At 42.7% G+C, this 25,087-nt stretch overlaps 2 protein-coding genes and 1 non-coding gene across 3 annotated transcripts; 1 reads left to right on the top strand and 2 right to left on the bottom strand.

The window, feature by feature from the left end:
* Positions 1-4,532: 4,532 nt before the first annotated feature.
* BORCS7 (BLOC-1 related complex subunit 7) lies at positions 4,533-13,242 on the bottom strand. Its single transcript, XM_069460708.1, has 5 exons — positions 12,915-13,242; positions 7,091-7,153; positions 6,644-6,687; positions 5,373-5,393; positions 4,533-4,835 (listed from the first exon to the last, which is right to left on the bottom strand). The coding sequence occupies exons 1-5, from the start codon at positions 13,050-13,052 to the stop codon at positions 4,784-4,786; spliced, it is 318 nt and encodes a 105-aa protein (XP_069316809.1). The 5' UTR covers positions 13,053-13,242; the 3' UTR covers positions 4,533-4,783.
* Positions 9,307-9,410, bottom strand: LOC138376754 (small nucleolar RNA U13). The gene has a single exon (XR_011231728.1). It is a non-coding gene; the product is annotated as a small nucleolar RNA U13 (small nucleolar RNA).
* A 6,079-nt stretch (positions 13,243-19,321) lies between the features above and the next one.
* Positions 19,322-24,788, top strand: CYP17A1 (cytochrome P450 family 17 subfamily A member 1). The gene is made up of 8 exons (XM_069460643.1): positions 19,322-19,618; positions 20,904-21,042; positions 21,278-21,507; positions 22,168-22,254; positions 22,636-22,851; positions 23,173-23,342; positions 23,914-24,017; positions 24,505-24,788. The coding sequence occupies exons 1-8, from the start codon at positions 19,322-19,324 to the stop codon at positions 24,786-24,788; spliced, it is 1,527 nt and encodes a 508-aa protein (XP_069316744.1).
* Positions 24,789-25,087: the final 299 nt, after the last annotated feature.

The following is a 25,087-nucleotide window of genomic DNA, read 5'->3' as shown; positions in this document are numbered from 1 at the left end:
GTCCTTTTGTCCTTCCTCCTCCCACGCACAGCTCTTAGGCAACCACAGATCTGTCCTCCCTCCCTAGACTGCCTTTCCCAGACTGTCACGTGGATGGAACCGTTACAGCACGGAGCTGTTCTCTGCCTATTTTCAGTTGTATTTAGGAAGGCAACTTCGATGAATTCATTTTTACCGCTAGTAATTTTTGGTCAATTCATACGTGTGTTCTAGGTATTGTCACTTCATTTTGCACAAAGCATTTTTTAATTATCTTTACTTTCACCATTATATTTGTGTATCTTGTTTTGTGGTTGTAACAAGCATTTCTATTCATTAGGACGGTAAGGAGTTAGGGAAAATCCAAGTGAAAGGATATCTAAATGGAAGAGATGGACTCCTTCACTAAATTATACTCATTTTTCAGTCTCATCTGCCAGTAACACAAAAATTTTGTTGAAATCCAGCTACTAAATTTTCATCTTCCCTGATGTCAATTAGTTGTTTAATAGGAAGGTGTTGTCTTTTTTTATATTTTCCACAAATTAAACCCATGGAAACAATCTTTGTTGGAATATTTTCATAGGTTAGAATATTTCTAACTATTAAGTACATAAAACTTAGTGTTTTTATGGATATCACTTAGTTTTTTTGGCAATCATATAATGGTGAAAACGCTCCTACATATTAATTTTCAAAATAGTCTTTCCATAAAAGGAGTTCCTTTAGGAAAGCAGTGACTTTCTCATTGTTAAAACAGTATCTCTCTCTTTAGGGGCAGATGAGTGACAAGTTAAGGAAAGGTCTCTATCATTTTCACTTGTGCTTGTTTTGTTATATTATCTTCAATTCATGGTTTAGTTACAAGATTCATTTGATAACCCTTCAATCTACTTAACCACACACAGACAAGCTGCAATAAAGCAAACCACTATCAACTTAAATTGAGTTATTCTCACTTTTCCCTCATGGTACCTGGTGTGCTGGCCTGTTTCGCTGTGACCATCATGCATTCTAATTGCCAGGTTTTTGGTTTTTTGTCTTACTCTCACCCCTTCTAAATGACAGGTATACCATATATCTGTATACTGGGTAGACCAATTAGGGTTCTCATCTCAAGCCATATTTTAAATGTTAGCAAAAACTAATTTTTTAAGATAAAAATAAACATACACAGAAATTTACATATTGTCTTCCCTTACCTCCAAGGAAAGCCTTGTGCATATGGCCACACATGCCACTTTGTAAGCTACTGGTGTGACACTTCCAGGATGGCCCAGAAAGGCAGATTTTGGTTCATGATCCAGAACCATCTTTTCCAGAAGGGCCAGTATCCCTAAGTGAAGGACTCCCCAAACGTTGCACGCATTCCCGCAGAAGCTAGACGAGCAGCTGGATGATTGCTCACTAGAGAGGCAGCAGCAGGGGTAAATGGAGGGATTCCATTACTTCCAAGAGCCTTTCCTTTTCTAAGAGTTGATTAGTATTATGTTAAAGACTAGAAATGACAGGTGGCACGCTTGCTTCTATTTATAAGGGAAATAACAGGTAACAGAGAGTTAGACTAATAGTCAAAAGACCTCCCACCCGGCTCAGTGACCTTGGGAAAGTCATTTCATCCCCTGGCTGTGTCTTTTCATCTGTAAAACATGGGGCCAGAATTTAGTAACTTGTAAGGCCCCAACAACTCTAATATTCTGGGGTTCTATGACTCTCTCTTCTTCTCCAAATATTACGTTGGTTCTTGGTTTTAAAATATACTCTTTAGAAAGAAATAAATTCTTTTTGTTTGTACTTTTATTTATTTGAAATTTAGAAGTTGAATTTTAAATGCCTTTTTGGTATATAGTAGAGTGATATAAGATTTTTTTATTTCTTATTGATGTAATGTCTTTTGTAGCTATTTTTTCAATTTTGCAATTCTGAAATTACTTGAGTTATTATTCAAAATATTTCTCTATTCAATTTTTCTAAGGTTTTCCAGTATTTTTACATCCATGTTTATAAAAAAGAATCACCTAATGTTCTTACATCATCTTGCTTTTTGTTTTTTAAAATAAAAATCACATTTATTTCATCAAAGGAATCAGTGTCTTACTATCATTTTCTATGTCCTGGGAGTATATGAAAATGATTTGTTCTGTGACAGTCTGGAAAAGTCTATGGAAAGCTATCACAAGCAGACACTATTTTAATTGCTTATTCTTTGACAATTTATGAATGATTTCTCATAACCAATCTGGACATATTTTCTTTTAAATGCCAGTTTTATAATATTACATCTTTATAAGGAGCCAGACATTTTGATATTATTCAAATTTTTAGCAGCAAGCTGAGAAAGAATGCTTTTCAAATCTAATTGATTTATTTTATATATCTCCTACTCAATTAATTTAGTGATTTGTACTTTTATGGTTGAGCTGACACTTTAGCAATTTTATCTATAAGAACTATTTAATGGTTTTTATATTTTTTCTAATTTTTGTTATTCGTGCTTAGTTTTATTATTTCCATTTTTATTTCTTTTATTTTCATTTTAAATTCTAACCATAAAGCCCTTTAAAAAAACAAAATCGAAAAACATTTGTTTTTACTCTTATCCCTAATACAGAGATTAAAAGCATGATGCTTTTCTTTCTTTTTTTTTTTTTGGAGACACAGTCTCGCTCTTTTGCCCTGGCTAGAGTGCTGTGGTGTCAGCCTAGCTCACAGCAACCTCAAACTCCTGGGCTCAAGCAATCCTTCTGCCTCAGCCTCCCGAGTAGCTGGGACTACAGGCATGCAACACCATGCCCGGCTAATTTTTTCTATATATTTTTAGTTGTCCAGATAATTTCTTTCTATTTTTTATTAGAGATGGGGGTCTCACTCTTGCTCAGGCTGGTCTCGAACTCCTGACCTCGAGCGATCCTCCTGCCTTGGCCTCCCAGAGTGCTAGGATTACAAGCCACCACACCCGGCCGATTATTTTCTTATAGTACTGCTTTGGTATCATCACATACATGGACTTTGCATGGAATTTGAATTTTCATTATTTTAAAAATATTATCCTCTAGCATATCCTCTACAATCTAGATGTTACTTAATATTTTTGATCACCATTTAATTCTATGTATGTTGTTTATTTCTATAAAAAACAAACCATGGAATTATGTTTATGTATACATTTCCACCTGTTTTCACATTTCTTGCTACTTTTCCTTCATGTATTTTGGAGTTATATTCTCTAAAGTGTCTAAATTCAGTGACTAAATTGTATCTTTATTTACTATTAAAATTTTGATTGTGAAATTTATTTGAACAGATACAACATAAGCAATCATTGCTTCTTTAATATTTGTTCCAGCATAAGGAAAACTTAGACCAGACCTTCATTTTAATTTTTTATCTTAAGTATTTATTTGTTTCCTGTAATGGTTAGACTAAGTTTTATCTCCTAAATTGGTGGCCTTTCTTTTTAAAGGTAAATTGAGCCCATTTACATTACTATTATAATTACTGATAAATGTTTATAGAATTAATGCATAAGTGAATGCCTTTTCAGACCTTTCACATCTAGTTTTTTTAACCTTAAGTTAATGTCCATATGAATGAGAGAGAAATGTAATCAGATATGCTTAGTTGATGATTTGACAACAATATGAATTAAATTGAACTGACTCTTATTTGCTCTTTTTTCTTTTTCTTTTTAATTATTATGAGTACATAATAGGTGTATATCTTTCTAGGGTTGCTCTTTTTTCTTTCAGTGAAAACACTATTTTCTTATGTTAGCTTTCTCTCAATCCCCTTACTAAGTGAAGACCTGAACTAGAACGAGAGAGAGTTCCATTTGAAATTCAAACAAAGATATTCAGCTTTGACAACAGACTCATGGTAATATCATTTAACAAGATGAATTCAACGAGCATAAACAAATCCAAATGTTAAGGATTTCACCATTGCACAATCCCATGCCACAATCACTCATAACTTATAATCAATCAATTGCCTTCACATTTGGCAGTAACATCGTACAAATGAATTTGCTGATGATTAGCAAAAGTACAAAATGGACCCAAGGTCACTTAATCAAGAATAACAACAATAAAGAAACCCTAGGAATGCAGGTCAAGGCAAGAGGCTGCAGCTGGGCAGATATGATACCACTTGCCTAATTTTCATTTAGGAATTTGCTACAACAAATAAAATAAGTATCTCCTCTGAGTTACTAGAAAAGAAAACAACCAGGTATTACCTATCACCATTTGGTGACCATCAAATTAAAATATTTCCTAAATGAATGATTAAAATTTTAAAAGTCTTTAAAAAGAATATTAATCATTCTCATGTGTTCACAATAGCTCCATTTTTTATACTCACTATTTGCTTAAGTATTGCAATTTAGAAAACATGGCTTTTGACACATTAAAAGTTCTAAAACTGGGCACAGTGGCTGGCACCTATAATCCCAGCTACTAGGGAGGTTGAGGCCAGGAGTTCCAGATCAGCCTAGACATCACAGCAAGATCCTGTCTAAAAACAATTCTATAGGAAAAACTAAGATGTCTTTTAGTTTAAACAATTAGACAGAGCAACTTAATAAATTCAGTAAGAAGATGGGTTAGTCCAATTCAAGAAGTGTTTCCAAAATTCAGCCCCCACCTAGCTTCTTTTCAGGAGAAACTATACATCAACACAAATCTTTGATAACTTAACTTTTGGAGAAGAAAATAGAAAACTAAACCCACAGCATTATGGTTGTGTAAGATATTTCTTCCTCAGCATTAGGCAAAGAAGTGCTATTGTGCTCTTATATGCCATTTTATTTCAACAGATGATTCAACTGGTCTTGTAGATCTGATGACTGTTCAACACTACAAATTAGAATAGAGAAAGAGTTTATCTGAAATGAACAATGAAGACATCTCTTTGTACAAACTATTTATATTTTAATGTATAAATACTGTTGCAGTTAAATAAAAATTTATATTGGTCCACTTGGGTCCCAGAAGTGTTCAAACTATGAAGAATGGTTTGCAATGCCAATTAGCAGTATAACAATATGGCAAGGGAAAAATTTAATCCACTTTAGAAAACAAGGCTATTTAACGGTTTTAGCACATTTACTCTACTTCATGAATACTACTAATGTAAAAGGTTTTCTTTCTATTCCTTAAGGTTGGCCTTTATACCCTGTAACTTTTAGAAGGCCTATACTAGCAGTGAACTGAGTCACTGCATGCCTTTGGAATATATTGTATCTTTAAATCCTGAAAGAGCTATTCCAGGGCATATGTCAATTTAAGGACATGTGTTAACCAGAGTTTTATATTGGTCCTGGGCCCAGCAGTATAATTCCCCCCAGCCTGCTTCAGTTGGTTTCCTACTCCCCTGTCTTTGGGTTTACTTACTTCTTCTGAATAGCTTCTTGCCTAAATCAGAAAAGGAAAGAGGAAAATAAACATAAGAAAACCCAGTGAACTAGTTGGCCAGACGTATACAGTACAGGCAGAACAAATTTCCAGCTTATGTCACATTCTTTATTTCTGTCAATCCTATCCTAAGACTGTGCTATTGAACAGGGTTTCCTATCTGAGTGCAGAGCTGCTGAAAAGAGGGATTCTAAACCTAACGAGGTAATAATATGTTTTCAGAGTGAGGGATGTGGCCCATCAACCTACAGCATGGCTCAAATTACATCTGAGTATAAGAAGTCAAATGGTCACATACCTAATATGTAGATCCCCAAAGAATGAATATGACAAACAGCTATTTAAATATCAAGAGTTGGGCAGGGCGCGGTGGCTCACGCCTGTAATCCTAGCACTCTGGGAGGCCGAGGTGGGCAGATCCTTTGAGCTCAGGAGTTCGAGACCAGCCTGAGCAAGAGCAAGACCCCGTCTCTACTAAAAATGGAAAGAAATTATATGGACAGCTAAAAATATATATAGAAAAATTAGCCAGGCATGGTGGCACATGCCTATAGTCCCAGCTACTCGGGAGGCTGAGGCAGGAAGATCGCTTGAGATCACAAGCTTGAGGTTGCTGTGAGCTAGGGTGATGCCATGGCACTCTAGCCTGGCCAACAGAGTGAGACTCTGTCTCAAAAAAAAAAAAAAATAAATAAATATCAAGCATTAAATTCCCAACCATATATTTCCAATAGATATATAATATCAGCTACATAAAATATAAGTCATGAAATAAGATGAAAAGCAAATTATAATTTTATGCAAAGTTACAATGGAGAAGGGCTCCCTAGATTTTGAAATCTCCTAAATGATTTATATGTAGCTGGTGCTATGTCACGTGTGGAAATGTAGGATACAGGTTACAGTTACACTTGATTCCCTCGAAGAAGAGCAGACTCCCCAGGAGAGAATCGAATACTGATGAATTCCCCCATAGGTGATAAACACATGGTCCTGGCAGGGGCCCTGCCCTTATGGGGAGTCTCTGCCTCTGGGGAGCGCCTCAAATTATTAAATAACATGGGGAGTTCATACAAGGTGGCCCTGCTCCTGATCTCACCACCTGCCCCAACTGCTTCTGAGTCTCAGCCATCTTTTCCATCTTTTCCACTCCTGCCTCCACAGGAAAACGTGCTGAAGCACAAAGGCCATGAAAGCAGGCCGAGGGTAATGATTTTGCAGCAAGCAGTTGTTGCAAAGGGCATACTTACTGGTACTGAAGATGTGTTGTTATTATTGCCATTTTCCTTAAACTCTGCATTAAAAAAAGAGAGAGAAACAACATTCCACTTCCCTATAGCCACACAAACTATGTATATAAAACCCAAATCATAAAAGAAATTTTTTCTATTCTACTAAGTGAAGTATCACAAGAATGGAAAAACAAGCACCACATGTACTCACCATCAAATTAGTATTAACTGATCAACACTTAAGTGCACATATAGTAGTAACATTCATCAGGTGTTGGGCAGATGGGAGGGGGAAGGAGGGGATGGGCATATATACACCTAATGGGTGTGGCGCACACTGTCTGGGGGATGGACATGCTTGAAGCTCTGACTCGGATGGGGCAAAGGCAATATACGTAACCTGAACATCTGTACCCCCATAATATGCTGAAATAAAAAATAAAAATAAAAATAATTGTTTCTTACATCTTCCGAGTGCAAGATGGCATCTTCCTGTAGTACCATGTTTCGAGCTGCCTGACCTAGCAGCTGGAAGACAAAAATAAAATGGTAATAATCAAAATTCCCAAACTTCCTATAATCTTCTCTCTGCAGCTGTTACACCATTACCCTCTCTGCTCCCCCCACCCACTGTTCCACCCTACATAACCACAAACACTCAAAATGTAATGGAGGATAATTTTCTATTTGTTCATGTTGAAAATTAATTTCATTGACACTATGGTGGTTCTGGCATGGGCTTGACATCTGTTCCAAAAGCTACTACCTGAGAAATCAAGCGCTTCCTAACTGCTGAGCTCTCTGCACAGTGTATTCATCAGGTGCGGAAAGAAGTCTATAAAAACCTTTGATGGCCGGGCGCGGTGGCTCACGCCTGTAATCCTAGCACTCTGGGAGGCCGAGGTGGGCGGATCGTTTGAGCTCAGGAGTTCGAGACCAGCCTGAGCAAGAGCGAGACCCCACCTCTACTAAAAATAGAAAGAAATTATATGGACAGCTAAAAATATATATAGAAAAAATTAGCCGGGCATGGTGGCGCATGCCTGTAGTCCCAGCTACTCGGGAGGCTGAGACAGGAGGATCGCTTGAGCTCAGGAGTTTGAGGTTGCTGTGAGCTAGGCTGAAGCCACGGCACTCACTCTAGCCTGGGCAACAGAGTGAGACTCTGTCTCAAAAAAAAAAAAATAAATAAAAAAAAAAAAATAAAAACCTTTGGCTTCACAAGTGCAGTGAGAGAACCTACCTTCTGATTCTTTAAAGGCAGATTTGAGATTTGTGGTGCTTTGAGAGGGGTGAGGGAGCAGGAGTTAGGACTGGGCTGAAAAGGTCAGAAGAAATGCAGCTGTTTAGAAATGGAATGGAGGGGGAGAGGCATGGGAAGAAGCTTGGGGCTTAAAGTGGGGCCCCCCCCCCAATGAAAGACAGCCAGATGGGGCCAGGGAAAAGAAAAGAAAGGAGAAATGTGCAAAGAAGATTTTAATAAGGTCACTGAGTTCAATGGGCCCTGAGACCAAGAGAGAAACACTAAACTCTGGATTCAGCTGGGTGGCCCGTGGGTCCACGCAGAGCTGACAGAAGCAGAGAACTGCAGAGATTTCTGGCCTAAGGCAGCACTCTGCTCCTGGCATACCTAAATCCAGCCACATAAGCATAATAAAAGGAGCTATTGTTACGTGTGTCCTACCAACCCTTCTCAGTTCCCTTGGGCCACAGAGATTCTAATGAAAAGAGGGCTGGCACTTCAAATTAACTGGGAACTTCAGCATTGCGGGTGGTTCTGAGAGTCCTGCTCCTGGGCAGCAACTTTTATTTATTTATTTTTCTTTTTAATTTAAATTTTAAAATTAGTAAACCCTTCTGTGCTTCTAAAGTCAAAACAATATAGTAGGATTTTCCATCTCTGTTCCTTCCATTCCCTGTTCACTCCCCCATCCCATACATAACTATTTTTATTTTATCTCAAAAAAAAAAAAAAAGGCCAGGCGCAGTGACTCATGCCTGTAATCCTAGCACTCTGGGAGGCCAAGGCAGGAGGATCGCTCGCTCGAGGTCAGGAGTTCGAGACCAGCCTGAGCAAGAACGAGACCCCCCCCCCATCTCTATTAAAAAAAAATAGAAAGAAATTATCTGGACAACCAAAAATATATATAAAAAATTAGCCGGGCATGGTGGCGCATGCCTGTAATCCGAGCTACTCAGGAGGCTGAGGCAGGAGGATTGCTTGAGCCCAGGAGTTTGAGGTTGCTGTGAGCTCGGCTGATGCCAGGGCACTCTAGTCCAGGCAACAGAGTGAGACTCTGTCTCAAAAAAAATAAAAAAAGAAGTGACTTCTAAGCTGAGACCTGAACATTAGGGTTTCGAATTCATCTTATGTGTAATTTTACAGAAAAGTGGCATGATCAGATTTATTGTTTTAGAAGTATAGTAAGCAGATGCACTAGAGTGGGGAACAAGGGCAGAGACTGGTTAGGAGGACATTGCAGAGCTCCAGGCAAACAATGAGGGTGGCTGGAAACACAGAAGTGGCAACTGGGGGGAAAAAAGGGATGTCATAGAAAATAGACGTGATGAGACTTGTGATTGCCTGTAATGTAGGGGCTGTTATAAGGCCAAGGTCTTTTCCTTGATGATATATTCATTGGCATTCTGCATCATTTTCCTTTTTTTTTTTTCCCCTTCCATGTCAGACGGGCAATGTGCCGACGTCATAACAAAGTTTGAGGGAGGTACATCTCTCACATGTGCGTGAACACTCAACCATCAAGCACATGAACTACAAAAGGATCTCTGCATCACTTTCTTTCCTTTTTTTTTTTGAGACAGAGTCTTGCTTTGTTGCCCAGGCTGGAGTGAGTGCCGTGGCATCAGCCTAGCTCACAGCAACCTCAAACTCCTGGGCTTAAGCGATCCTTCTGCCTCAGCCTCCCTGTAGCTGGGACTACAGGCATGCGCCACCATCCCCGGCTAATTTTTTTTCTATATATATTTTAGTTGGCCTGATAATTTCTTTCTATTTTTAGTAGAGACAGGGTCTCGCTTTTGCTCAGGCTGGTCTCGAACTCCTGACCTCGAGCGATCCACCCGCCTCGGCCTCCCGGAGTGCTAGGATTACAGGCGTGAGCCACCTCGCCCGGCCTCTGCATCACTTTCTTACATAAACCACCAGACATATTACATATCATTTAAGATTTCCAGGCTTGCTTTAAAATGGAAGAACATCCTCAATATACCTATAAACGTTTTTTTGAACACTGAGATTTCATCATTTTCCATATTGTTTTATCAAATTATGTAGCTGCAATTGCAAGTATAAGCGTCATACACACATTGTGTTTAGGAAAAAACCCATTGGACCCTAAGTACACAACTCAGATAGAGGGGCAGAAGTGCAGGCATGCAAGAGAGTCGCCTATTAGTCATAAACACTCAGTGTGCTGTGGGCGTAAGTCAGTGTGTTTTTCCTTACTTTGTGCTCCAGACATACCGGCCTCCTTGCATTCCTGGAACACATTCCCATCTCAAGGCCTTCGCCTTTGTCATTTCCACCACTTTGAACTCTCTGCCTCTAGATATCAACAGAGCTAGCTGGCTCACTTCATCCAACTGTCTGATCAAATGTCACCTCCCCAGAAAGCCCTTCCCTGACCACCCTGTTTAAGGTAAAACATTTCATCACTCACTTCATCACTCTCATTCCCAGGTTTATTTTTCTTCACAGCATTTACCATCACCTGATTGTTTTTATGTTTCATTTGTTTACTGTCTGTCTCTTCACTAAAATGTAAGGTTCCTTAGTATAGAGATTTAGTTTTGTTTAACCCTGGTACCTAGAACAGTTTCTGGAACTTGGCAGACACTCATAAATATCTGTTAAATGAATGCTGTGGAATGAGTGTCTTACACATGCAAATTGTCAGTTAATCAAACAAAATACCCAAGCGGAGACTGTTCAAGAGGCAATGCTCTATGGGCTAAGAGGGATTGAAAATTAATAAGACACTCTAATAACCTCATAGTCTAGTAAAGGAAATAGCAAAAGTACGTAAGTAACTGTAGAACAAAGCAATACTATATGTTAAGTGCCATATAAGAGATCCAGTAAAAAGATGAAGTCCAGAGAATTGAGAGATGATGTGTCAACCCTGTCCCAGAAAGCTGGATTGATTTCAGTTTAACTCAATCCACACTGTTTACTGAGCACCCAATCTAAATCTACTCAGAAGCACCGTATGTGAAAAGTTCATGAGGAGGAGGAACGGGAAGGAGCAAGCTACATTAGGGCAATCAATGGTGGCATAGGGGCTTTTTGGCCATTTAATCCAATTAGTACCACACAGGAGATAGTATTCAAGAGTGTGAGCCTAGAACCAGTATACCTAGGTTTGAATCCTAGCTCTATTCCTTCCTAGCTAGGTGTGATCTTGAACAAGTTAAATTCCTCTCTATATCCTCTCTGTAAGGAAAGTACCTTCTTTATTAGCAAATCTGAAGACTTAATTAAACTACATAAAAGACAGTGGTGTCCAGCACATATTAAATAGTCAATAAATGTAAGTTTTGGCCAGGCATGGTGGCCTATGCCTGTAATCCTAGCACTATGGGAGGCTGAGGCAGGAGGATTGCTTGAGCCCAGGAGTTCAAGAGCAGCCTGAGCAACATAGCAAGAATCTGTCTCTACAAAAAATAGAAAAATTAGCCAAGCACGGTGGCACACACTTGTACTTCCAGCTACTCGGGAGGCTGAAGCAGGAGGATCACGTGAGCGCAGGAGTTTGAGGTTGCAGTGAGCTATCATGACACCACTGCACTCTAGCCTAGGCAACAGAGTAAGACCCTGTCTCAATCAATCAATCAATAGAATAAGACCCTGTCTCAAATAATCAACCAATAGAATAAGACCCTGTCTCAAATAATCAATCAATAAATGTAAGTTTGTCATGACAAATATGTTCAATATTTACAGGTAGTTATCCATGAACACTATTGATATTTTAAATTTGTATATTTTCCCCCAAAAAGATTCAAGACAATTTATAACAAACTATGTGTGTATTTACACACATATACAGATTTTTTTTAAAAAACAGAAATAGAATCTAGAAGTCATGAAAGGAGAAGGAAGTAAATATATTTACCACTAAAACTGACATAGGAACTTGTATGCAACCAAGGCAAAAAGTGAAACAGAATAAGTTGCATAATTCTTACTACTTGGTAACAGGCATGATAAGTTCTTCAGAACAGATGAACCTTCCTCTGATACTGAATCCTAAAAAACAGCGTATCAAATGAGACTTCACACAGATCATATTTGGGATCACCAGGTCACTAACTTTAACAATAGTGTTATGGTAAATGCAAACACCTTCTTCATACAGTGGTTTCTTATAGCTACTATCAATAAAAGCTAAGGAAGGACACAACACTAAAGCCAATTCTGTAAAGACAAGTCTACCGGGCTCCAAACTAATATGAGTAAATAGGAAACACTTATTGAAGTAGATAAGACAAACTGCTATTGAGTTAATGATGAGCAAGACAGTGAAAAAGCCTGTGGGGAAGGGGGGTAATCAATAGAAATCTAAAAAGATTCTGTGCTCAGATTGTTTTACAGATGGATTCAAGATATTCCGAAACTGGAAATCTTAGATGGTCTGTGCTGGGTTGCTTTATCGAACACAATGATGGACAAATGTTTTCATTTCTCTTGAGTGAATAACTAAGAGTTCAACGGATAGGTCTGTTTTTAGAGAGAGACAGGATATACATATATAAAACTTTCTGGTGAGGAAGCCATAAAATAATTCCATCCATGGAACCAGCTAGAGTATGGAGAAGGAGAAAACAGAGGAAAGGAGAGAGGAGAAAGCTAATCTAAGAAACAGAAAACCAAGAATGTGCCCAGAAAGATAAATAAGAAAAGAATAAGCCCATAAACAGGTGATGCACAAAAGTGTGGAAAGAATGTTAGAATTTGGGGGCTGAAAGGAACCACTCTGCACTAGACATAAGCCGAAAAACAAATGAGGAATTGGTTACGAACGCTAGCTAATCTGCCGTCACGCAGCTATCTTTGTTGTAAAACAGATTCCCACGACGTCGTTTCTCTCCCCTCGCCCTCAAGCCGCTAACCCTAACCAAAGAGACTACACACCCCAGAATGCACCACGCGCCCTCGGCGAACGAGCCCTACTCTAGTCCCAGGATGCAAAGCGACACTCTTTCCCACAGCTATGAAAGACTGCGAGTTCCCGGGGCATTAGGCCGGGCGAGTTCATTCTCAGCTCACCTCGGAGCTCCGGGAGCCCTTCAGCACCTGCTTGGTGAGCGCGATCACGTCAGTACCACAGGTGTTCACCTTCTCCGTGAGAAGCCCCTTCACGGACTGACCAAACCGTGCTTGAGAATCTGGCGTTCCAGTCGCCATCACTTCAACTAGCGAACGCCTCCGCACGGACGATGGCGAGTCGCGGGGGCCAAAAGGATGCAAAGCGGAAGAAAAAGGATGTGTCTCTGTTCCTACTGTGGGAAAAGGAAGGGACGCATGCGCCTAGCGGAGGTTGCGCTTTGCTCACTTCTATCGTGAGGAAGACAGGGCCAAGACAAACATCTCTGGAAAGGATGGGGGACAATTTCAGTAAATCTGTGGTTTAGAATCAGAAGTCCTGGGTGACACTCCCAGTGCTACCATTTAGCAGCGTGTGACTGCAAATTACTCCATCTCTGTGTCTTACGTTCTTCATCTGTAAAACAGAAGTAATAATGTTAAAGTTTCCAAGTGTTTATGAGAATGAATTAAGATCATTCAGTTCAATTTAGATAAACATTTCCTGAAATAAATACCAGACAGTGTACTAGGCCGAGGATAGAGAAAGAAATGAGATATAGGTGTTGTCTCCACGGAGTTCCCAGACTGAGGAGGCAGACAGGCGTGTAAATAAATGAGCTACAAAAAACAACCTAATAGAAAAATTAGGACACAAACAAGCAATTGAAAGAAAAAGAAATTCAAGTGGCCAAAAAATGTTAAAAATGCTCAACATCACTAGTGATTTTTAATAAGTAACGTCTTCATTCTATTAGAACCAAACTGATAGCTACCTTGGAAATGAATTAATATGTAAAATATTTCAAGTAGTTCCATTTCTTTTTTAGCTAATGCACAAGAGAGATGAGAATGTTATTTTATTGAAAATTTTGTTCAAAATTACCTGTGCTCAGCATCAACATTACTTCCTCTTCCAAGTGTGTAGAACCGTATGTCTCTGTTGAATCTCATTTAATTTTTGTTCTTAATAAAATTGTTTGAGTTATAATTTAGGTACAATAACTACATTCTTTTAAGTTGTACAGTTTGAGTATGACAGATGTATACACTTGGAACCACCACCACTATTAAGATACAGAACATTTCCATCACTCCCAGAAGTTTCCAGATGCCCCTTTGCAGTCCATCTCTCCCTCTACCTCTCACTCTCGGCAACAACTGCTTTGCTTTCGGGAACTACAGATTAATTTGCATTTCTAGAATGTTATATAAGTGGAATCATACAGGAAATACTCCTTTTTTGCCTGGCTTCTTTCAGCATGATGGTTTTGAGAAACTAGTCTGTTTCTTTTTATTGCTGAGAATATTCCACTGTATGGATATAACTCACTTTGTTTATCCACTAACCTGTTGATGGACATTTAGATTGTTTCTACTTTGTGGATATTATGAATAAAGCTGCTATGAACACTTATATACAAGTCTTTATGTGGGTTGTTTTCATTTCTCTTGGGTAACTATCTAGGAGTGGAATGTCTGGATCATATGGTAAGTGTTCAACTTTTCAAGAAACTGCCAAGTTTCTTGGTAACATTTTCCAAAGTGTTACCATTTTAAATTCCCAACAGCAGTGTATGCCACCACGGTTGCTCTACATCTACAAAGTCAGGAAAAGAGTGATTGTTCTGTAGCCACGGTAACAAGTAACTGCCTGTGGTAGGCAGACTGGCCACTGGTAGGTGGCCTCCATGATCCCCCACCTCCTGTTGTTCACGCCCTTGTGTGAGCCCTCCTCTCCTCTCATGTGTGGGCAAGGTCTGTGCCTTGCTTCTTTTTCTCTTTTCTTTTTTTTTAGACAGACTCTCACTCTGCTCGCTCAGGCTAGAGTGCCCTGGCATCAGCCTAGCTCAAGCGATCCTCCTGCCTCAGCCTCCTGAGTAGCTGGGACTACAGGCACACGCCAGCTGGCCCAGCTATATTTTTTTTTCTTTTTTTTTTTTTTTTTTTTTGGTAGAGACAGCCTCTCACTTTGTTGTACAGGCTGGTCTTGAACTTCTGGCCTCAAGCAACCCTCTCACCTTGGCTTCCCAGAGTGCTGGGATTATAGGCGTTAGCCACTATGCCTGTCCTGGTGTTACTATTTTTTTCAATTTTTAATTTTTAATTATTATGGATACATAATAGTTGTATATCTTTATAGGGTACAAGTGATGTTTTGATACAGGCATACAATGCAAATTAAGCAAATCAGAGTAATTGGGGTTTCCATCACCTCAGGCATTTAACATTTCTCTGTGTTAGGAACATTCTAATTCCACTCTTTGTTTTAAAGTATACCCTAACACTTTGTTCTGCTATCAAATGCTGTTCATTCTGTCTAACTATATTTTTACACCCATTAACTATCCCCTCTTCATCCCCCCACCCCAGCTACCCTTCCCAGCCTCTGGTAACCATCACTCTACTCTCTGTCTCCATGAGATCAATTGCTTTTAATATCTAGCTCCCACATATGAATGCAAACATGCAAGATTTGTCTTTTTGTACTTGGCTTATTTCACTTAACATAATGTTCTCTAGTTCCATCCATGTTGTTTCAAATAGCAGGATTTTATTTTTTGTGGCTATATAATATTCCATTGAGGTTGGTCCGAGTGCAGTGGTGTTTACAACTAATTGATCACAACCAGTTACAGATTCCTTTGTTCCTTCTCCACTCCCACTGCTCCACTTGACCAGCCAAAAAAAAAAAAAAAAAAAAATATTCCATTGTGTATATGCACCACAATTTCCTTATCCATTCCTCAGTCAATGGACACTTAGGTTGATTCCTTATCTTGGCTGTTGTGAATAGTGTTGCAATAAACATGGGGGTGTAAATATCTTTTTGATATACTGAATTCCCATCCTTTGGATATATACCCAACAATGGGATTGCTGGGTCATATAATAGTTTTATTTTTAGTTTTTTGAGGAACCTCCATACTGTTTTCCATAGTGGTTACACTAATTTACATTCCCATCAACCATGTATGAAAGTTCCCCTTTCTCCAAATCCTCACCAGCATTCATTATTGCCTGTCTTTTTGATAAAAGCCATTTTAACTGGGGTCTGGAGTTACTTTCTTAATCCAAAAACTCTATTACATTTACCCAATGAAGGAGAATCTCTTGATTGTTTCTGTAATTCAAGAAGTGTCCATGACCAGAACAGAACTTTTGGCTACACCAGTACTAAATCTTGATGCAAGATTATTTGTTGATTGGCCTCATAGTAAATATAAAAAGTGTCAATACCAGGCCTGATATAAGTAGTCCAGTCACTCTTGTAAAATCCAATTCCTTACCAGAAGTCAAATTGTTCAAATGACTGAACTGTGGCCCTCTCTAGGGCATATCAAATTATTCATCCTGTAGTCCCAGCTACTCGGGAGGCTGAGGCAGGAGGATCCCATGAGCCCAGGAGTTGGAGGCTGCAGTAAGTTATGATCATGCCACTGCACTCCAGCTTGGATGACAGAGTGAGACCCTTTCTCCAAAAAAATAAAATAAAATAAAAAGAATGGTCACCTGGTAGCACCAAATAAAACTTCAAATGGACACGAGATGAAAGTCTTAATGAAATACCTCATTCCAGGAGGTACAAATTGGCTACAATATAAAACAATGGTAGAGAATTTTTTTCTGGGATAACAAAGGGGATGTGGCTAGTTCATGCCTCCTCTATAACTAAATTAATCTGCAAAAATACATACAGGAATTGCAAAGGACCGAAAAATTGTAAGAGCTGCAACCATGCCTCAAGGTCATTTGAACATATCCAAATAGATTTTATAAATCACCTTTCTCTATGGATTACAAATATGTACTAGTAAGAGTACATTTATTTTCTAGATGAGTTATAAATTTTCCTTGTTGAACATATGCACACATTCTGTTGGTTACATACCTAAGAATGGAGTTGCTGGGTCATAGGTTATATATGTGTTCAATTCTAGTAAATAATAGAGCTTATGTTTTCAACAAGGAAATCAGGGATGCAAAGGAAGTAGAATTAATACAAGCTTTCAGTATAAACTAAAGTTATACAGGTTGTTTTGCACTGATCATTGATCAACATTAAGAACAAAACCAAACCACAACAAAGACTTGATGAAGAAATCCAAATGGTGATTCTTTGAAAAGATTAATAAAACAAACTCCTGATGAGTCAGGAAAAATATAAAATTTGAAGAAATATATAACTGCCAAAATTGACTCAAGAAGATTCAGAAGAGTTGAGAAGACCAATAACTATTGAGGAAACTGGAAAGTTTTGTTAGAGAATTATCTTCCCAAAAAAGGCATTAGGCCCTGACAGTTCTCAGGGTCACTTTTCCTTACAGCTTTAAAGAACAGATCATTTTCATGATATTTGATCTGCTTATAGGACATACAAAAAGACTGAGAGTTTCTCAGATAACTTTAAAAAACTAACAAAATCATAATACCCAAACCTGGCCATGTACAAATAAGCAAACTGTAACCCAACTTTTCATATGACTAGAAGTATAAAAGAAATAAAATCCTTAAAAAAAAAAAAAAAGAAAGAAAATCTTAAGTAAATAACAAAGAGAATTCAATTCTATACTACATGAAGACACTCTGGACAAGGTATTAATAATATTATTCTAGGAATGGGTGGACACCAAGATATCTATTAATATAATGAATCTCTTAAATAAGTCAAATCTCTTAAATTTGTCACAAATCTTTTATTTTATTTATTTATTTTTGAGACAAGGTCTCACCCTGTCATCCAGGCTAGAGTGCAATGGCATAATCATAGCTCACTGCAACCTCAAACTCCTAAGCTTGAGCAATCCTCCTGCCTCAGCCTCCCAAGTAGCTGGAAATACAGGTGCATGCCACCATGCCTGGCTAATTTTTCCTATTTTTTGTAGAGATGGGGGCCTCACTCTTGCTCAGGCTGGTCTCGAACTCCTGATCTCAAGCAATCCTCCTGCCTCAGGCTCCCAGAGTGCTAGGATTACAGGCGTGAGCCATAGCCCCCAGCCCCTGTTTTCAATTCTTTTAGGTATATACCTAGGAGTGGAATTGTTGTGTGATATAGTAACCGTATGTTTCTTTAACCTTTTTAGGTTTTGGTTTCCTCCCCTATACAATGGGAATAACAGTGGGATCTACTTCTCAGAGTTGTTGTGATTTTCATGATATTTAATCTGTTCAATGAGATAATGCATGTGAAAGTGCCGCCAGGCACAAAGTAAGTGCTCATTAGATATTGTACTATATTCTTATTATTATAACAAAATGGGCTCCCTAGTTTTTCTGAGCTCTTATTAGTAGAACTTCCTGACAGATTCTATCCTCATCTTCTGCTGGAGTCCTTCAGTGGCTCATTCAGTATTTATCAATGATTTGATATTACCAGATGAAGTCACAGCCCCAAAGGAGTGCACATTCTTGGTGTCAATCTTTATAGAAAAGATGGATCATCAGACAGGCAACCAGAACTCATTAATGGAGACTCACAAAAGTGAGAGATGGAATTTCTGCTCCTTGCTAGGATTTGTCTGGGCAATAACAAGACCCTGACTCTACAAAAAATTCAAAAACTAGCCAGGTGTGGTGGTGTGCACCTGCAGATCCAGCTACTTGGGAGGCTGAGCCAGGAGGTTCGCTGGAGCCCAGGAGTTTGAGGTTGCAGTTGAGCTAGGAAGAGGTCACTGCACACTAGCCCTGCTGACAGAGTAAGACCTTGTCTCAAAACAAAAACAAAAAAAGTTAAAAGTTACACAACTCACCCGAGGTCATATAGCTAGAAAGTGGCCAAGCTAGATTTTGAACCCAAGCCTATCTGACTCTTGGGCCCGTGCTCTTAACCCCTACACTTCCTTGCCTCTAGAAAGAGCAGCAAAATAGGAGTTAGGACATCTGTGTTCTTGCCATCACTATCTTGTGTGACCTTACTCTTGAAGTTCTCACTTTCCTTAGCTGTTAAATAAGACTAGATAAAATATCTTCGGCATTTGTAATCCTCCTGACTCTGTCATCTGTACATGTAAAATCCATGTTGATTTTACAACATGGAAAGTCCCAAGCCTTGCTTTCTAACCCAGATACCATTTGCTTCTGGTGCACTCTGGGGTCATCCATGGATGGGGAGCTTCGGGGAGGGGGCTCGGCAGTCCCCCCTTACCTACCTCCTCCTCCTGGGGTTTGCCCTGGAGTTGAGCCAGCCCTTGAGGAGGACTCCACTCTCCTTCTCTCTGTTGTGAGAGGGCTCAGGCCTGGCTCTGCTCCAGGATAAACTTTCACAAGGCAAGAGATAACACCAAGTCAAGGTGAAGCAGCCCTTAAAACAGCCTCCTCATCCCCTAGAGTCGCTGCGGCTCTTCCATCCTGCCTGCCAGCACCCAGCCACCATGTGGGAGCTCGTGGCCCTCTTGCTGCTCACCCTAGCCTATTGCTTTTGGCCCAAGGTAAGGTGCCCTGGTGCCAAGTATCCCAAGAGCCTCCCGTCTCTGCCCCTGGTGGGCAGCCTGCCGTTCCTCCCCAGACATGGCCATCAGCATGTCAACTTCTTCAAGCTGCAGAAAAAATACGGCCCCATCTATTCTGTTCGTATGGGTCTCAAGACTCTAGTGGTTGTCGGCCACTACCAGCTGGCCAAGGAGGTGCTTGTTAAGAAGGGCAAGGATTTCTCTGGGCGGCCCCAAGTGGTAAGCAGTGCCAATCTTCCCCTCCCTCACCAGCCCCTGGGGGTGTTCAGGTCTTCAGCCAGGACTGTGGCTGGAATGAGCCTTCCAGTTCCAACAACCTGTAATTCTTCCAAAGCCAGACCAGTGGGGCGATGGGAGGGGAGAAATCCTCAGCCTCTACTGGGGCCTCTACTCTAGGCTGGAAGAATTAAAGGAAGGCCTCCTCTACTGGGCTTCCCAGGGTGTGGGGTGGGGTGACAGCAGTGGCCTGAGGGGTCCATCCTGCCCCTGAATGGGATGATAGTCTCTCTGGGCCTAGACCTCTCCAAAGAACTGAGAAGGTGCATATAAAGCACTTAGCTCAGTGCCCAGCACAGTAAGTGCTCCAAAAATAGCCAGTATTAATGTTACTCTTCCTGGAAAATGGGGGTAGTGATTACATCTTCCATGGGAGAAGTGGCCTGGCTCCTGAAGGCTGGGATTGCTATTTCCCTGGAGCTGTCCCCAGTTGCTCTAGCCCATGGGGTGGCGGGGTGGCGATGGGGGCTGACCTACAGTGGCATTTCAGGGATGCTAATGATCCTACAGAGCTTGCCGTTGCAATCCTGGAGGGCGGGGGTGTTACTAACCATCCAGAAACCCACCTGGATCCCCCATCCCGGCACCCACCTATGTTCCTGTCCAGGGCAGAGAGGATGGAGGAGTCTAGTCAGGTGGAGCTTAGGGGTCAGGGGATGGAAAAGGGAGGCTTTAGACCCTTATGCTTTGGGGGTACCTCTAGGAGGAGGCAGCTTAACCCAAGACCTGACTGGGTGGAAAAAACTGTTGCACTCTCCAGACGTGGGCTTGTGGTAGGGTGTACGGGCTTGCAACGGAAGGGTAAACAAAAATGAGATGAGCTGTGCCTTTAGCACTTCCCAGAGGACCCAGGGAAAGACAGTGGTCTGGGCAGTCTCTACAAGCTGGCCTGCTCCCTACCCCCAGGATAGGCACAATTCGGAGAGCTGATGTCCTGGTCAGAAGCTGATGAGAAAAGAGAGGCCCAGAGGTCGCCCTATCAGAGGACTGAATCCCAGGACTCCCGCATTCTAATTCAGGGTTCTTTCTTCCTCCTCACTGTGTGTCCCTCTGATGGAACTGGGAGGAGGGGGCCTTAGGGCCTGTGCTGCCAAGACCTCACAGCCATGGTGGAGTCAGCATGGCAGGTACCTGCCTTCTCCCCCAGGAAGGGGAACAGGTACAGGAGGCCCAGGGCAAGGGTTGGGGGGATGGTGTGGGATTCCTACAGCCTGCCTGCTCTCCAAAGGCCTCTCTAGACATCCTGTCGGACAACCGAAAGGGCATCGCCTTCGCTGACTACGGCACCCACTGGCAGCTGCATCGGAAGCTGGTGCTGGCCACTTTTGCCCTGTTCAAAGACGGCCACCAGAAACTAGAGAAGATCAGTGAGTGCCAGTCTGGGCCCTGGGGCTGGGAGGGACTCCCCTGCAGGTGCTGCGGGAGAAGAGGGCTGGGGAGAGGAGAGGGTTGGGAACGGCCCAGTCCGGCCTTTTCTTGGCTACTTCTGCCATCTAGTGGCCATCTGCTACCTGTCCCTGCTCTGGCTGGAAGGGAACTGGGGTTGAGGGGCAAGGGTGCTGATGGATTCACTTCCCACCCTCCTGCCCTCTCTCCCCTCAGTATGTCAGGAAATCAGTGTATTGTGTGATGTGCTGGTCACCTACGACGGACAGTCCATGGATATTTCCTTGCCTATCTTCCTGGCGATAACCAACATCATCTGCTTTATCTGCTTCAACAACTCCTACAAGTACGGGGATCCCGAGTTGACAGTGATACAGGAATATAACGAAGGCATCCTGGAGAATCTGGGCAACGGCAGTCTGGTAGACATATTCCCCTGGCTGCAGGTGAGGACGCGGCCAGGCCCCCTTCAGATCCCAGCAGACCCTGACGGTGTCCCCAGTTCTCTCTTCCTTTTCCTGCCCAGCTCCGAACTCCTCTTTTCCCTGACCCCCCAGCCACAGTGACCTCTATCTCCTCTGCCTCTCAAAACCTCTGCCACTCTCTACTGAAGTAGCTTTAGCCTTTTAATCACGCATCTTAATACTGCTGATGATGGCTCTCGTTTATTTTCTGACTACCACATGCCAGTCTCAAGCTTTCTGTATGTATTAATTGCAGAATTCCCTTTGGAAGGAGGTTTTATTATCCCCATTGTGCAGGTGAGAAAACAGCCTTAGTGAGGTTAAGGAGCTTGCTCAAGGCTTCAGACTCAAGTCTGTCTTGTCCCCAAGGGCTGGGCACACAGCAGAGTCAGTGCGTGATGTTTGACTGAATGGAGATGGGGAAGTGGGCGCCACTCCCTCCCCCCTTGTTTGGAATTGTTCTAGTTGTCATAATGATCCCATTCTGTGTCCTCATCTTGCCTTCCCTTTTGGCAAAAGGTCAGGGTTGGAGTGGGAACTCTTCAGAGACAGAAAGCTAGGATCTGCCTCCAGGAGGGATTCTGGCAGCTGAAAAAGCAAAATAGAGGAGGGATGGATTTGACATTTCTTTTTACTCTCCAGATTTTCCCCAACAAAAGCTTGGAAATGTTGAGGAAGTGTGTTAGGATGCGAAATGATATGCTGAATGGAATAATGGAAAAATACAAGGTAGGTAATGGAGCAGAAGAGAATATGAGCTAGGTTAAAGGAGTCATGAGAGCAGAGTTGGGGTCCATTTTGGACACTGTAGGATCTCCAACACCTAGCAGCGAGCCTGGCACTTGGCAGGTGCACAACAAAAGCTGACCTCATGAATGGGGGTGGGAAAGTAAGGAATTGAAAAGGATCCCAGAAGGGACCCACCCTGTCCCCCAGACTTAAAGAGGGCCCACTGCTGCCTCCACCTCCACAAGCTCATAGTCCCACCCAGCCCCGCTCCACTTGCAAGCAGGAGGAGGCTTGTTGTCTCTAGTCTGGGACAGGAGTATGGCAGGAGTGTTGCAAATGGGGCTCCTTCCTTATCACTGTCTCCCAATCTCACCCAACCAGGAGAAATTCAGGAGCAACTCTACCACCAACATGCTGGATGTTATGATCCAAGCCAAGATGAACTCAGATAATAACAACAGTGACCCGGATGCGGATTCAAAGAAGCTTTCAGATAAATACATTCTCGCCACTGTAGGGGACATCTTTGGGGCCGGTGTGGAGACCACTGCCTCTGTGATAAAGTGGATTGTGGCCTTCCTGCTGCACAATCCTCAGGTGGGCTTTTCCCTACTCCTGCCTTCCTGTCTACATTAGACCCCGGCCAGCCCAACCTCTAGGCCCCAGGGAGAGGGAGTTAATACCCTCAGGGCTCCTGTGCAGGAAGACTAGGCCTGCCCTGCCCCTTCCCCAAGTAGTGGCTCGCTCTGGCCCCAGAGAGGAGCTGCCCCATCTTCTGCAAGCAGAGCCTGGGCTGCAGAGCCATCGCTGGGAAGCGTCTAGACAGGCTCTTCTGGAGATGACAGTTGGATTCATCTAAGCCCATGCTTCTCCTGGGCTTAAGCACACTGGTCACATCTACCCTCCTCTGGCCCTCAGTTGAAGAAGAAGATCTATGACGAGATTGACCAGAATATAGGTTTCAGCCGTACACCAACTATCAGCGACCGGAGCCATCTCATCCTGCTGGAGGCCACCATCCGAGAGGTGCTTCGCATCAGGCCCGTGGCCCCTCTGCTCATCCCCCACAAGGCTAACACTGACTCCAGGTGTGCCTTCCCTCCCCATGACACCCAGCCCCACCAAGCATCCAACACTGCTGACCAGCCCACCTGGTTCCCCCTCCACACCGCCCCCAGCCTGCTAGTCAACCTAGAGTCAGCCAACCACTGACTCCTATCTAGCATCCCGCCCTGGCCCTGCCGCTCAACGTCCCCACCACGCACTGACACCTATTGACTAACCCACAGATCTGCTAACTTCCCTCAGAAGCTGCCTGCTGCCCTTGGAGACACATGGTCTGGGATGAAAGACTGGGCACTCCATGCTTCTACCCAGTACAGCAGCCGCAGCACACACATGCATGCACCAGCTCCAAATGCACACCCACATACCCTGACGCGAATGTCCATGTACACAAGTGTCCACACATAAGCACTTGTCGAGAGGAATGGGCTGGGTTCAGATTTGATCTGGCAGAAGCTCAGCAGAAGATGAGCGAGTGGGCATGAGGGAGTACAGGGCGCTTCCCCCCAGGGTGGAGGAATGTGGGGGCTTGGGGCTGAGCAGGAAGGGAGGACAATGTTTCAGACCTCCTTTCCCTCTCCCTCTCTGGAGCAGCATTGGCGAGTTTGCCATTGACAAGGGCACAGAGGTTGTCGTCAATCTGTGGGCACTGCATCACAATGAGAAGGAGTGGCACCAGCCAGACCAGTTCATGCCTGGTGAGTCCCTGTCCTGTCCTGCTCCCTGGGCCACACAGCCAGCCTGGGCTCTGCGCTCCACCACCCCAGCACCCCTTCTCTCTGCCAAACTTGCTGCTAGAAAACTCTTGGCTCCAACCTCAGGGACCTGTTGACACCCCATCCTGCCGTAGACTTACCCAAACTCTTCACAGCTGCGTTTCCCATGCTCTCCGTGGAACCAACTGCGAATTGACTCCGCTAAGAAGTCCTCTAGGCATCTGTCTCTCATTAAGTCTGCCCCCTCTCCCCTTGGAGGGTAGCATTTTCATCTGTTAATACTGCCTCTTTTCCATCCTTACCAAATATTTCATTTCGTTTGTCATTAGGGGGTACCTGAGAGCAGGACTGTATCTCTCCTCAGGCCAGGGTTCCCCGGGCAAGGTCGTGTCTCCCCTTCAGCCTGGGCAGAGGCATGCCTCTGCTTACTCCTGCCCTGGCCCTGGCTGGGGCCTCCCCTTGCCTACAGAGCGCTTCTTGGATTCAACCGGGAGCCAGCTCATCTCACCATCGTTGAGCTACTTGCCCTTCGGAGCGGGCCCTCGCTCCTGCGTAGGTGAAGTCCTGGCCCGCCAGGAGCTCTTCCTCTTCACGTCCTGGTTGCTGCAGAGGTTTGACCTGGAGGTGCCAGATGACGGGCAGCTGCCCTCCCTGGAAGGCAACCCCAAGTTGGTCTTTCTGATCGACCCTTTCAAAGTGAAGATCAAGGTGCGCCAGGCCTGGAGGGAAGCCCAGGCGGAGGCTAGCACCTGAAGGCCTTACCTAACACCCCCTGACTCCACCCTGTCTGGCCCCATGGTGCAGAATTAGAGGTGCTTCCCCCACCTTTCCCTCCACCCCTTCCTCCCAGCCCACTCTGCCCTCTTTTCCAGCCCGCAGCAGTGATGTGCATAAACTAAACCATTTTCTTCAGAAGGTCCCTGAGCAGCTCATGCATTTATTCGTTTGCTCCCTCATCCTTTCAACAGATATCTTGTTGAGCACCTATTATGTGCCATTCACTGTCCCGGGACACTCGAGATCCCCGGTCTCACGAAGAGTACTTTCTAGTG

Source organism: Eulemur rufifrons, chromosome 28, assembly GCF_041146395.1.
Source record: "Eulemur rufifrons isolate Redbay chromosome 28, OSU_ERuf_1, whole genome shotgun sequence".
Classification (NCBI taxonomy): domain Eukaryota; kingdom Metazoa; phylum Chordata; class Mammalia; order Primates; family Lemuridae; genus Eulemur; species Eulemur rufifrons.
Note: the sequence above shows the minus strand (reverse complement) of the source record. Positions and strands in the feature narration are given on the sequence as shown.

What these genes read in the sequence shown, in the direction of transcription:
- BORCS7 (XM_069460708.1), bottom strand. Translation starts at nt 13,052, where the DNA reads ATGGCGACTGGAACGCCAGATTCTCAAGCACGGTTTGGTCAGTCCGTG. An exon ending in CCATCTTGCACTCGGAAGAT is followed by an intron (nt 6,688 to 7,090) that starts GTAAGAAACAAT and finishes TTTTTAATGCAG; the next exon opens with AGTTTAAGGAAAATGGCAAT. An exon ending in ACAACACATCTTCAGTACCA is followed by an intron (nt 5,394 to 6,643) that starts GTAAGTATGCCC and finishes TTTCTGATTTAG; the next exon opens with GCAAGAAGCTATTCAGAAGA.
- CYP17A1 (XM_069460643.1), top strand. Translation starts at nt 19,322, where the DNA reads ATGTGGGAGCTCGTGGCCCTCTTGCTGCTCACCCTAGCCTATTGCTTT. An exon ending in ACATATTCCCCTGGCTGCAG is followed by an intron (nt 21,508 to 22,167) that starts GTGAGGACGCGG and finishes TTTACTCTCCAG; the next exon opens with ATTTTCCCCAACAAAAGCTT. An exon ending in TCCTGCTGCACAATCCTCAG is followed by an intron (nt 22,852 to 23,172) that starts GTGGGCTTTTCC and finishes TCTGGCCCTCAG; the next exon opens with TTGAAGAAGAAGATCTATGA.